This window comes from Sciurus carolinensis, chromosome 7, assembly GCF_902686445.1.
Source record: "Sciurus carolinensis chromosome 7, mSciCar1.2, whole genome shotgun sequence".
NCBI lineage: Eukaryota > Metazoa > Chordata > Mammalia > Rodentia > Sciuridae > Sciurus > Sciurus carolinensis.
The window spans coordinates 77,378,853-77,393,120 of record NC_062219.1 but is presented as its reverse complement, the minus strand read 5'-3'; the positions used below and the strand labels follow the sequence as shown (position 1 = coordinate 77,393,120).

General features: G+C 36.0%; 1 protein-coding gene across 4 annotated transcripts in view; it reads right to left on the bottom strand.

Moving 5' to 3' along the window:
* Cep162 (centrosomal protein 162) overlaps positions 1–14,268 on the bottom strand; it is a 93,039-nt gene that overhangs the window by 16,830 nt on the left and 61,941 nt on the right. For all 4 annotated transcript variants that reach the window (XM_047558319.1, XM_047558322.1, XM_047558321.1 and 1 more), the window contains 5 exons: positions 12,760–12,923; positions 11,825–11,929; positions 7,811–8,023; positions 3,850–4,499; positions 432–573 (listed from right to left, as the gene is read on the bottom strand). In XM_047558319.1, the coding sequence (XP_047414275.1) occupies positions 432–573; positions 3,850–4,499; positions 7,811–8,023; positions 11,825–11,929; positions 12,760–12,923 (1,274 nt within the window). The remainder of the gene's footprint in view (positions 1–431; positions 574–3,849; positions 4,500–7,810; positions 8,024–11,824; positions 11,930–12,759; positions 12,924–14,268) is intronic.

Below are 14,268 nucleotides of genomic sequence, written 5' to 3'. Positions count from 1 at the left end.
TTTTATTTCTAGTACCAGATTGTCTACAGACTTGAATTATTTGCTTAATGAATGAAAGGTAATAGGAAGAATGCCTGAACATAATTATTTGTCAGTTGGGACTTAGGAGGGAGGTGGTTCAACTCCAAGTTCAATTACTAAGGTCCCAATCATGTTAGACTCAACCACTTGTTACAACTCTTTTGGGGGAAGAGTTAAGAAATGTAGAGTTTAATTTTTTTAAAGGGTATATTTTTAAAGGAGAAAAATTAAATATATGGTAATGGCATCCTTCTTTTAAAAAAAAAAATCAAGCCAATACTAATTTCCCATTCCTATTATCAACCTAAATAAGTGAAACTGAAGTATTTACAAATTAAATAATGTTTGCTAACAGTGGTAAAAACATCATATTAAAGTCAAAGACCAACCAAGACAGGTTTGTCATGTACCTCTTGAGTTGCTATTTTACGATTCAGTTCAGCTACTTTGGAAGAAGAATTTTCTACTGCATTTTGACAAAGGAGTTTCTCTACTTCCCTCTGATGAGATGCTTTCAGGGATGCAATATGTGCTGCAGTATCTTCCTTGACCCTATAGTGCAAATGAAAATCACATTTAAAAGTAGCTCCTCAACCTCTAATTCAGAGTTAGCACAAAAAAAAAATAGCATAAGTCTAGAAATTAAAGAAGCAAAGGGGGAGAAGGGATTAATATTATGCGCCATGCTATATGCCTACATGCTTTACACATTATCACCTATAAGTTATAACCACTCCATGAACACACTATTACTTACTGTATTTTATAAGGGCAAACTTGAGTTTAGGAAAAGTGATATATCTAGGACTCTAGATCAATGAACTGTAGAGCCAGGGTTCAAGTCCAACAGAGTTGGACTTCAAAGTCTGGGTCTTCCACTCTATCTCCAACCTGGTGCTACATTCTTTGAGGGAATCTAAGGTTCCAAAATATCTTCTTGAATTTAAAGCAAAGTGTTTGACAATTTTTTCTTTTAAGGTAAACAGATTTCTTCCTTAGATTCTTTTTTTTTTTTGGTGCTGGGGATTGAACCCAGGGCCTTGTGCTTGCAAGGCAAACACTCTACCAACTGAGCTATATCCCCAGCCCCTCTTCCTTAGATTCTTATTTGGATAATCACAGCTGCTCCCTTTAGAGTCTTCACTGGTTTGTGTCCTAGTAGCATTGACCAATTTTTGTCCATGTATATGACTCCTAGGGTTAGTTGTATGTTGTGAGAATAAAATGATCTTTATGATAATTCACAGGACACAAGGCAAAATCTGAACTTAATTTTGACTACAAATGTGAGACTATTCACTGTCTCTGACAAAATTGATGCATTTAAAGGCAGTTTAAATGGTAAAGTAGGAATCACTGTTGATATATATGGCAATTCAAAAACTACAGAAAGATTTATTGGTTGCTTATTTCACTATATGAATATTTCTCCATGGAAACAGTATGGTTAGGATTCTAGCAAAAGCATAAAACACTAAAACACTCATGGTATAACCAAATTATGGTAAAAAATTCATCCTATGTACTAGGAAAGATTATTTCTTAGGCTCTAAGCTATCTGAGAAACAGACTAACAATACTAGGAAATTTTAAATTATGAACACAAAAATTTATAAAAAACATGAATTTTAAATTATTTCTAGGAAAGAATGTGATTCTTCCCATACAGCTTCATACCACTATCATATTCAGGACTGAAGAAACAAGGTTTCAATTTGGAGCAATAAGGTTGTCATAATGACTCAATCACTGACATGGCTGACAATCAGTCAATAAGTACTCGTTAGGTGCTTCCCATGCTCATTCTGCACTTATACCAGGTTGCTGAGGGGATGCAAAAAAAGCATTTCTTACATCTGTTCTCACAGAGCTACAAGGTGGTGTATGATTAATGCTTCCTTGGTACATATTATAAGTTGTGTAGGAGTTAGGGTGGGAGCTGGCAATTTTCAGGAAAGCTCCAAGAAATGTTTGGTAGAATAGGATTTCAAACACAAATGAGCAAAGGCATGAAGAAATGTGGCAGGAAAGGAATGTAGAGTAGTATCAGAATGGTGATGGGGCTTGAGATGCAAGGCAGTGATATTTAAGAAAGTGTGGAGTTATTGGAGGGCACAGTGAGTTGGAGTACATAATATTAATTTTTTTAAGCAAGATGATTGACTATGGGAGGTAGAAACAAAGAGTGATCCAGGTGTGAAGACTATAGTCAATCATGTAGGCTGCTCTGGTTTACTATAGTAAAGAAGCCAGAATGATGAGTATTTATAAGGAAGCATGCTACAGACCATGAACCCAAGGAAAACAGGAGGTGAAAATGGGCCTGGCAATTAGAATTAATATGGCTACTAGACAGGGAACTTGGGAGGTGGGGACTAGTTTAAGGGTAAAAAAGGGAAAGCTCGAGGTATTGCTGATTCTAAGAGAAGCAATCCAATAAACAGTTCTAAGGCTTAACATCTGAGAACAAGTCTTGAAAAGTAAACCAGGAAGTTGTAAGAATAGGTAAGTTTAGGAATGGAGAAAAAAATTAACAGAAGGCCAAGAATTGAACTTTTGGGGAGAAAGCTGGATTTAGGGAGAACAAAAGAAAGTGGAATCTGAAGTCAGAAAAATAGAAAGTTTTAGTCAGAGAAGTCAAGTCATGAAGGTTAATGTGGGAAACCATTTCAGTAAAGGCTGTGTAGTCAACAGTGTTGATGAAAATGAAGATGGAGAAAAAGACAATGGACTGGGAAAGGTCATACCGAAAACAGGCTGAAAGGAGTGAAGGTGATGAGAGTCACATTTCAGAGGTGAGGTGAAAATAAAAGTGGCTACTTTTGGAAAACTGGCACTGACAGACAGAAAGAGGATCAGAACGTGGTTTTACTAGGGGAAAGTAACATCTGAGGAGGTTGGAATGTTCAGAGGAATGAGACCCTGGATAGTGGCTGGGGATTCTGAGGAGGAAAGGGGTGAGTATAAAAGTTCCCCAAAGTATGCATAGATCACAATGACAGTTATTTTTGAAAACAGGATCTTTTCCTTTTAAGACTGTCAATCTGTTGTAATAAGAGCTGTTTTTTGCCAGCAACCTGACTACAGCAATCAAAAAGGATGATAATTCCTTTGTGAGAAGGGCCCAATGGGTCAGCTTATTAAAATCATTTGGGTATATGGAGAAAGACAAGACTGGTCAGACCAAAGAGATAGTTTGGGTTGACATGGAGATTTTGGTTTGTCAGAATCTGGGCCAGCAGCAGGTAGAAGACCCTACCTTGAAAGAAATCTTATCACAATTTCTTAGAATCCAGTTATGAATTCATTTTGGATCCAGAGAAAAATATGTCTTTACCATTTAAAAATTTTTTTTTATGTTCCCATATGTTATGGTTTGGATGTGACCATATTTGGGTCCCCCAAAAGCTCACATGTGAGACAATGCAGGAAGGTTCAGAGGAGAAATGATTGGGTTGGAAAAGTCCTAACTCAATCAGTGAATTAATCCCTTATGGGATTAACTGAAGTGGTAGGGTATGACTGGAGGAGATTGGAATTGGGGCATGGCTATGGGGTATGTATTTTGTTTCTGGAGAGTGGAGACTCTCTCTTCCCTTCCTGAAGATGTGAGCTGCTTCCCTCTTCCACACTCTTCCACCATGCTGTTCTCCCTCACCTTGAGCCCCGAGGAATGCAGCCAGCCTTCTATGGACTAAAGACCTCTGAAACTGTGATCCCTCAAATAAACCTTTCCTCCTTTATAATTGTGCTGGTCAGCTCATTTAGTCACAGCAGCAAAATAGCTGACTAAAACACCATATATGTATAAACAATTTAACGTTTTACCTCTTCATGGAGTTTTCAAATTGGTTCACTGCGGTTTCAGATTCCATCTTCAGCTTATTTCTCTCCAAAATTAATCCCTCTAGCTCATTTTTCAATCTGTAATTTTCTTGCAAAACCTCTGAAATATGGGAATCAGTGAAAGTTTGTGGCTGGTACAACTTCTTATCCATAGTTCCAGAGGAGTGTGCATTTCGTTTATTTGGATGCAAAACATCTTTCTTCGGCCTTTTGACATTCATTTCTTCCCTGCCCTTTGAGTTCTGATTAGACAGCATCATTCTTCTTTCCTTCTGAAGCCTCTCCACAGTTTTTGAAAGGTCTTGTATTTCCCTTCCTTTTGCAGCCAGTTCTTCATTGAGTCTCACCAGTTTAGCTTTAGCATGAGCCTGTTCCACCTGGAATTCTATAGACTGTAAATCTTTATCATCTTTGCTGTTTTTCTTGAGCTCTAATTCAGCATTCTGGTGTTTGAGAACATTTATTTCTGCTTCAAGGTTCCTCACAGTGACTTGATGGGCTTCCTTCACGTCCTCAAGTTCCGTCTCTAGTGCTTTAACCCTTGAGGAATTGTCACGTTGGTTCTGGGGTGCTTCCTTCAATTTGTAAGCAAGTAACTGTTCCTGCTCCTCTAGTCTTTGTTCATACTGAATCTGAGGAAAAGAATCTGTGTAATATCAAGCCCTTGCTAAACACTGTAGCTCTGCATTTACCAGGTCCTACCCAGTCCTTCACTGAGGCACTCATACATTCTGATGTCTCCAACTCTAAGTCAAATGTATTGAAGTCCTACTCTCTGAAGGGTATAACCGTATGTATTCTTATTATATATTCTTGATATATCTTATATAATTTCATAATTGAGAATTTGCTTCATAAATATTAAATCATACATGTAATTTGTATACCCCAAAATTTATCTTAAATCTTAAAAAAATTTAGTTATTAAAGCAGTAATATTATTAATACTAATTCATGATTAATAAATTATCACCATTAGTAATTTGATATGTTAATATTAACCTATTTGCATCCTTCTTCATGCCAACTGTCAAATACACTCTTTGAAGACAACTGGGGATACTGAAGTCTTAGAATAATAGCACGTTTTTACTGGTCTAACATCAATTTATGAATCTCATAATGAGTATGACAGATTGGAATTTGCATACCAAAGTTTTAGTATACAAAATAAATGAAAAAAATTCAACAGTTTACTCTTTGGAGGGAGGAACCAACAGTGTTTGCTCATTCATTCAATATTTATTGAGTTAACTTCCGTGCCAGGCATTGTGCTAGGTTCTAGAGATAAAAAGAAACTCAGTTCTAGCTTTCAAGTACTCCAAAGCCTAGTGAGTAGAGCAACACAGCTACAATGTACTATGTTAACTGCAGTAATGGGCCTATGAACATGGTGCAGAGTGGGAGAGGCATCCCAGTTTTTGGAAGTCTGAGGAAGTGGGGAAGAATGCAAAGACAGCACATTTTAAGTTTGACCTTGAGGGGTGAGTATAAATTTGGGGATGAGTGGAAGGGATATTTTGGAAGTAGGAAGAAGATATGTGAAAGTGACGGAATGCTTGTTGTATACTGAGAATCAGAAAGGAAAGGAGGAAGTGAAAGGTAGGGACTGGAGGCAGGAGTGAAATGGTGGGGACTGTAAAAAGGGAAAAGTTGTTGATCGATTCAGACACATAAAAATGAGAGAGGGGGCTGGAGTTCATACTTGAAAGCCTCTAGGTGGTTGATAGAATATCAATAATTATAATCATTTGCTAAACTCCAAGCATGGCACTAGGGTGTTATATGACACTTGATCCTCCCAATAGCCATGATTTAGGAACTAATTAAAATATTTACTAGTATCTACTCTGTGCTGAGCACCTTACCAAATAATGGAATACAACAATAAAAGCAGAATGGTCCCAGCCACCATGGAGTTCAGGAACTAGAAGGGGAGAGAAACTGCTACCAGTTTAATCCAAACAGCTACAATTGTGGTAAATGCCATCAGGGAGCAGTTCACGGGACTAAGAATGCCTATAGTGGTAATTTGTCTACCAGGGAGTCCAGGGAAAGTTTTGCTGGGATTGAAGGACATGAATTCCCTCAATGTGGGAAAGGGAAGGGCAGAGTATACTGGTCATAGGCAACAAGTATACAAGTTTCTGTTGCTGTAGGAAAAGAGAAGCAGGATGATGTGAATGAATAGAAACATAGTATTAAAATGAAAACATAAACAAAAACACTGGAAACCAAGGAAAGGTCTGGTCTTTTGTGGGTAAATGCCATTTATTTATCCTAAGAGTAATAGGAAGTTGTTGAAGGGATATCAAAAAAGGTGTGTGTGTGTGTGTGTGTGTGTGTGTGTGTGTGTAGAAGAAAGACACAAAAATATAATTTTGATCTTAGTGTCAAGAGTTAGAAGATGGGACAAAGTGGACGTGTGTAGAATAGTCAGAGAGTTACTACAGTAATCCAGGCCACTTTTTGCAAAAATTAATGATTGCATAGTGACATGTTAATAAAGATAAACTGCAGAACTGAAAGACAATTTGGAGTAAAAGTGGATAATCAGCAGTAAGTTTTTCATTTCTTTTCCATATGAGGAAACAGGCTCAGACAGGTTAAGTAACTAGTACAGTGTCATGCTGGAACTGGGCTTCAATTGAAGGCCAGTCTGATGCTAACACTTATTTTTTCCTTTGTGTTATACTCTCTTAACACATACAGGACATGGTCTGCAAAAAGTAGGACAGGGGTAGAGATGGGGGCAATAGGAACTTGACAAAAACTTGGAGCAAAGGCTTAAGAACATGGAAGAAGGATGGATCAGCTACATGTAATAGGCTTGTCAAGGAGCACTGCAAAACTTCACGAGGCTGGATGCCCACATACCTATGGCAGCCCCTCTCTCTCAACTCTGCAGTCTTCAGACACAAAGCAGCATGACTGACTGAAGGAGATGGGGTAAATTGGGGCACAAGGTGAGGATGTTAAGGTGGGTGAAATGGGTGATAAAAGGGTATGTATTAGGATGTAGAACAGTGAGAGAACAAAGTGAACCAGGCAGGGGCTGAGAGATTTAAGAGGGTGGAATAGAGGAAACACAACCTGCTTGATATGACCTTAATTTTCAGGCCTTTGTATTTGCAGGCTGTTAACCTTTTATTGTCCCTGGAATCTAATATTCTTTGTTACTTCTCTCAGGATAGAAATCTGTGAGGAACAGGACTGGCTTCCTAAAAGTAGTGTGGCATAGGGGTTGGAGGCCTTGGATGTGAGCCCTTGCTTTGCACCCTCCAGCAGTGGAACTTTGGACAAGATGGTAAAATTGTGAACATTTCAATTACCTCATCTGTAAACCAGGGTAACAACTCTGGAAGAATTGTGCAAGATGAATTGGCACATTCTTGAAGCATCTAGCACAAACTCTTGACAAGAACATGTCCTCAACAAATATTTAAAAGTGAATTAAATACCTCATCTTTGGTCTGTTCAGGCACTTATATTTCAATCCATTCCTATTTCACAAAGGAGTGGAAAACTCAGTAAGAAATTTCTAGGAGCTACTCCTCTGCATCCCTGGCCTAACCTACAAAATGTATACTTTTGTCTCATTCCCTTAAATTTCAGTGAAAATACTTTTAACTATGTTAATTTCCTTTTTCATTTTATAATGAATATGTATCAGGGGTATTTTTGCTCTGCTTCGTCCTTGACTTAATCTCCACTAATCTGAATATTAAGAGCGGCAATGTATCCTGTGCTTATTTTATGTGTGAAACAACTGCGTTGCTCAAAGAGAACAAGGTAGGATGGATTTGGGTTTCTTCTGCACCTAGTACCACTTGTGGTAAGGGTTTTTGTGGGTAATGATGCTTAGAGCTACTTGTTAAAAAGCGATTAAGGATGGCCCTATCCCCAAGCTCCCATCTCTGAGCTCCAGCTACGTTGCACTTACCTTCATTTTCTGAAACTGTTGTTCCATGGTACGCAGGCTTTTCTTTGCTTCTTCATCTTTGCCCTCCAGATCAGCTTCTAGTTTTTTTATCCTTTTTTCCATAAATTCCACTGTGTTTCTATCTACTGTATCACCAGCTGCTGATGCAGCCAATATTAAAGCAGGTAAAGAATTGGGATATCTTCTCTTCAGAATTCCTTCCATTTCCTTAACCTATTAAAATATTGTTGAACATATGTGAGGTCACAATTATATATAAAAATGAAGCATTTTTATATATAATTGTAAACTTAGATTATTATAAACTTAGATTATTCTCTATCAGTCATTTTTAAATCTCAGAGTTTATAGCATGCCCATAGACTGAATCAAAGGCACAGAAGTACAATTAATTTCAAATTTTATATTTCTAGATTATCTGATTAAAAAATACTCCATGATAGTGTCTAACTACTGGTTAATTTACAGAAGTCCTCTTACAGTCACTTGAAAACACACCTTCAGCTTTTCTTTTAGTAAAAATCAGCCTCTGAGTGCAAAGCTGTTGTTCCCCACTTCTTTCTTCCACAGACCCCCTTATGTGATAGTGTTTCTACTAGTCATTGACTGAAATATTATTTATGTGCACATGCAAACTTTTTGCAATAAACACAGAGCTTCCTAAGCACTTGCCCCTTTTCAGCAACAATCGTGCCTCTACCCCAACATCCCCACAAAAGTCACCTCCAAAAGAAGTCAAATCTAATTTAAAGTAACTTCTTTTAATTGAGAATCAAGGAGGTTTAGATGATATTTAATGAAGTCTTCCTAAAAGACTAAATACTTTTCATTTCACTGATATATGGTCTTTCTGTAAGACAGAACTATCAGAGTCCACAAAAATTACAGCTTGGTATTATATATGACTATGTGTGTGTATACCTGGCATTTTAAAAGGTATTATAGTTAAGATATCCTTAAAAAACATACATTAAAACACTAAATTCTTTGTTAATAGTTTTCTAGCCTATGAGCATGCAACAGAACACACTTGAGAGGCAGTCTAGAACAGTGGTTAAAAGCATGTTTGGTTAGACTGTGTCACCAGCTTTAGGACTGAGAGTCAACTCCTTAAACTAAATCTCTTGTTTATGGGTAAAATGAGTATGCTAACAGTATTAAGTCATTAGGTGGTAGAATTAAGTAAGGATAGGTTGATTTTATATTGGGAACTTGGGAGAGTGCCCAGCATATACCAGGGACTTGATAAATTCATTTTATTATGAATTTGTCTAAAAACCTATCATAGGCAAGATGAGTTGCGAGTGCTCAAAATCCTGCTTATAGACTAAACATTCTTATTAGCCATTTAAGGGTCATAGCATTTGCAAAGTTAACAGTAAATATTTCCATTCCTGAAAAATGCTTGCACATTCATTGATGCACTATAAACTGGGATATATCCAGGTACAAATATTAGAAACTTATTTCATCTATGAAAATTTTAAAATTTTGTTTCCTCTAGTATTAAAAATCTAGTTATTTGAGTTGTAGGCATATACAAGTATATGTATAGAATACATACCACCATATTAAAAGGTGAACAACTAGAATTTTAAAAAGAATATATGTTAAAATATTTATAATTAATGTAGTCATTTAAAATTTTAAGAGGGATGGGGGAGCCAAGAGCTGCACGCCTATAATCCCAGTGGCTCAGAAGGCTGAGACAGGATTTTGAGTTCAATGCTAGCCTCAGCAGGTAAGTGAGATCCTGTCAAAAAAAAAAAAAAAAAAAAAAAAAAAACTTGGGGATGTGGCTCAGTGGCTAAGCATCCCTGGGTTCAATCCCTGGTTTAATAAAAAAAGAGGTGGTATGCCTCTACTTCATGTACAAACAGAGAAATAAGATCCCATTTGATTACAATAAAAATAAATTAAAAAAACAAAACAAAACCCACAACACTGTGGTCGGGGCTGTTCTCCCAATAGCCATTTTTTGGGGCATTGTGTGAGACAGTCATCCAGATGGCTTAATAGACTCAAATTTGGGCTTCTCAAAAAAAAAAAAAAAGAAAAAAAAAAAAAAGGGGCTGGGGAAGTAGCTTAGTGATAGAGTGCTTGCCTAGCATTAACGAAGCTCTGGAAATGATTGCCCAAAAAAAAAAAAATTCAATTTAATTTTGATATCTTGAACTATATTATGTTTTAAGGGAAAATTTAAATTTTATTTGTATCTTTAATTTTGCCTTAAAATATTCTTTGGTCCAAGAGACCAATATGACTGATGTACACAGTACGTTTTTTAAAAACTCTTACTGAAAACTAAACTATGAAATATTCCATTAAATAAAAGTGTGAACAAATACACATAATTGGAAATTACAAAATGCATCTAATTAGCCCTGTTTTTACTTATACTCTACTTAGAAAAATAAATATTTGTTTATAATTACTCTATTTCAGAATATGGCTCCAAAATAATTTTGAATGTACTATGGTGTACCTTAATTATAAAATACATATTCAGGTCTACACTTATTAAGATGCTAAGGAAACAGAATACATATGCAGTATATGCAGTATTCCAGCTACACAAAATACTATTAAATGATGAATATTTTATGTAGATAGAATTTAAGATGATAAATCAATGAATGTTTTATGAAAGTGTTAATAAAAGGTTACTTTTATAAAATAATGTATTTCTGATCAATCTAGATTACTATTTGAATTCTTAATTTTGATCTTTAGCATTTTTCCATTCTTTACTGTCACACATTCAGTTCTACAAGATTTCTCTTTAAAAAGTCATCGAATGGAGGTGATTTCTTTGGTCTTTCTTTTCTCATAATTCTTGATTTTTTTCTACATTGGCTAATTTAAATTTTAAGCAATGAAGGAAAATCTTGGACTACTCTCACTTTAGAATATTTCTAGCTCTTCAAACCACCTTTGTCCTATTCCTTTCTTGTCCCCTGAATCAAACTACTGTCATACCTTTCAACATAAGCAAGTGTCCTGTAAAAGTAACAAAGTTAAGTTTTTGCTTGATTTTCCTCCTGCTCACAAAACTAGGATCATTTTCAGCCCACTGATGACCTCACAGTTTTGGATTTGTGATGGAATAATAGCCATATGTTAATTCTTGACTACAGAATCATGAACCTTCATGAACAAGGCTGAAAATTCTTATTTTAATATTTAGTCATGAATATAAATGCTACATTAATACATGATTTTAAAATAGATGAAAAAATTAATTATAATTCTGCCTCCACCCAAAATTATATTAACTCCAGGACTCAAGTGATCCTCTTGCCTAAGCTTTTCCCAAGTAGCTGGGCCTATGGGTGTGTACCACCATGCCTGGTGACATACCTAATTAGATTCACTGTATGAGTTTAACAAAGGTCTCCTAGGCACACTAACCATGAAATGAATATTTCTAAATCTAAACAGCAAGAGCTCAAGATGATGGCCAAATCTTTGAGAGGTTGAATGTTCAGCTCACAGAGGGTTTTGTAACATTTCCCAAGCATTATCAACATGTTTCCAATTCAAGGACCTTTCTTCCTGTGCTCCTCTCTCACCTATCTTTCTTTGGTCAGAAGAAGGGCTAATTGTTTTGTTTGTTTTTTAAAGCAATGAGGTCTGGCTATGTTGCCCAGTCTGTCCTGAACTCCTGGGCTCAAGCCACCTCCTGTCCCAGTCTCCTGAGTAGCTAGAACTATAGGTGTGCCTGGCTTAGGAGAAGGAATGCCTAACTCTATATCCAGAACTTTAAAATTCTGCTCCTTTCTTCCTAGATCTGGGACCAAAATGAACATTCACCAATAGGTCTATCATCTTATAACTGATATACATTAGTCTAAAAATTCTTTATAAAGCTATAGATTATATAAAGTGATGTTTAAAAATTAATGTTACTTTAAAACAAGATTCTCCAGGTTAACTACATCTAATGCAGACTCCTCAAACAAAAATTCACTATATACAAAAATGCCTTCATAAAAATTTACCCTTAAAACATACTTGTCGCTCCAGATCCTGAATTTTTTTGGCATCAACTGCTCTATCTTTTGAACGTAACTTATGCTGAGTAGATGAACTCCCAGATTCAGCTTTCAATTTCTCAATCTGTTAATCAAGAAAGAGCATGTTAAGAAGCATATACGAAATCTAACAGGAAAGGACTGGGGTAAGCATAATTTTGCTTCATTCATTGACTAATTCCTCAACAAACACTGAATGAGCTCCTCCCAAATTGCAGGCACTTCGCAGGCACAGCACAGGGCTGCTGAAGATAAAGAGGGCAAAGAAGACAAACTGGGTCTCTGCTCTCATAGTCTATTGTTTTGGGAGAGAGACAGTTGATAAACTAATGAATAAAATAAATTAATTAGTAAATAAAATTATTTCAGAGAGTGACAAGTGCTATGAAGAAAACAGTGAAAAACAAAAAAAAAAAAACAAAAAAAAAAAAACCAGAAACAGAACCAGAAGGGATAGAATTGGCAGCTAAAATAGCTAAGGGTGTCATGAAAGGTCTTTTGGGGGATAGAAATTTGAGCTGACACTTAAACGGGAAGGAAGAGTAAGCCATGGAAAGAACTGAGGCCAGAATATTCCAGGACAAGGCAATAAGTGGAACAAGTCTGGCACATGCAAGAATCAGAAGACCTCTGATTGGTTGGAGGAGAGTGACTTGGGGAGTATTGTACTAGCTGAGGCTGAAGCAGAAGGCAGGGTTCAGACTACATGGGGATCTGTCAGGTTATGATGAGGAGCTTGCATTTATTTATTCGTATTCTAATCTAAAATTGACTAAGTATCTAAACCTGAACCTAAACCATCTATTTAAGTTAACAGGCTTTAGATTAATAATGCAATGATGCAAGGTTATGTAGAACACACAGTGAGGACAACATGGTTCATTTATGGAAGTGCATTCTGAAATGGTCTATTACCTCAAGTTTCAGCTTCTCAATTTCTTCATTTGCTTCCTTAAGACGAACTGCATCTTTATCCAGAAGTTCCTGATTTTCAGCATACCACTGTAACCTTTTTTGTAGACGACTGATTTCTTGTTTATGTGTTTCTTCTAAAATTTTTATTTCATATAACTTTTCACCTATAGAAAAAATAATTCAATAACCTGATAGCAATTTTTTTAAGTATGGAAAAGAGATTTTGAATGAAAACCTTTGCTTACTTAATTAAAACACTATGAAGAAATGAGACTTAAAATAACTGATATATACAATGTAGTGTATATATCTACTAGTAATGGAAGACAAGAAACTGTATTTATAATCCAAATCTTCAACCTCAAAGTTGTTGATCTAGAAATTTTTGAAAAATCAGTATTTTTTTCTCCACTGACTTTCATTATAAAAGTGCAGTTGTTTTCATGGAAAAGTAAAGGTTGGATTCAAGAGATAAAAATGAAGAATGCTTACAATTATATTCAAAAAGAACACTGGCAAACATCCATGAGAGCTTAGTATGTATTAAACTTAAAAAAGTTTTAAAAACTCTTTTAAAAATAGTTTTTCTTTAAAAAAGAATCTCATTATCATTATTCTATTTTACAGATGAGGAAAGCAAATGTCATTTTCTTACAAACAGGTAAGAAAGAATTTCTTTGTGCATATCTTACACTGAAGCTGATGACACTGTAGAGGAAAGATCCTTACTTTGGCAAACAAGAGCTCTTCTGATTTTTCCAGTCATGCATTTTGCTATTGAAAGTTCCAACCCACAGGTGTATTTCACAATGTGCTCGTGGTACACATTAAGCAGCTTCCCTCTAGTCCCTCACTTTCCAATCTTACTATATGTCAAAGCCCAGTCAAATGCCATTCTTCTTTAAAACTTTTATTTATTTAGCAGCCTATCCCCCTTGTTTATTTGTAATTTTTTTCTCATATTAAAGTTCTCTGCATTCTTCTCTTACTCCCTTTTGGCCAGTGGAGGCTGGCAGTCTTTATAAAACACAGCGCAGTGTTATGTGTTCATTTGGCAATTACTGAAGAGCATATAATGTTTCAAACCCAGGGATTTAGACAGACCCTGCTCTCAGGAAATTTAGTCCCACTGAAATGACAGACATGTAAACAACTAACTATAAAAAGGCATGAGTTCAAAATAATCTTTGATTTTCTTTGATTTTGTAACTATTTCTGTTGAAGTTATTTAAAGGTACTTTCTAGAAACTCAACTATTTAAAAATGTTTCTAAAATTACAATACACTTTAAGGAATAGCATTTTTTGGGGGGAGAGGTACTGGGGATTGAACTTAGGGGCCCTCAACGCTGAGTCACATCCCTAGTCTTACTTTGTATTTTATTTAGAGACAGGGTCTCACTGAGTTGCTTAGCGCCTCACCATTGCTGAGGCTGGCTTTGAGCTTGAGAGTCTCCTGTCTCAGCCTAGGAATAGCATTTTAATTGTATCATTCTGAGATAAGGTAGGC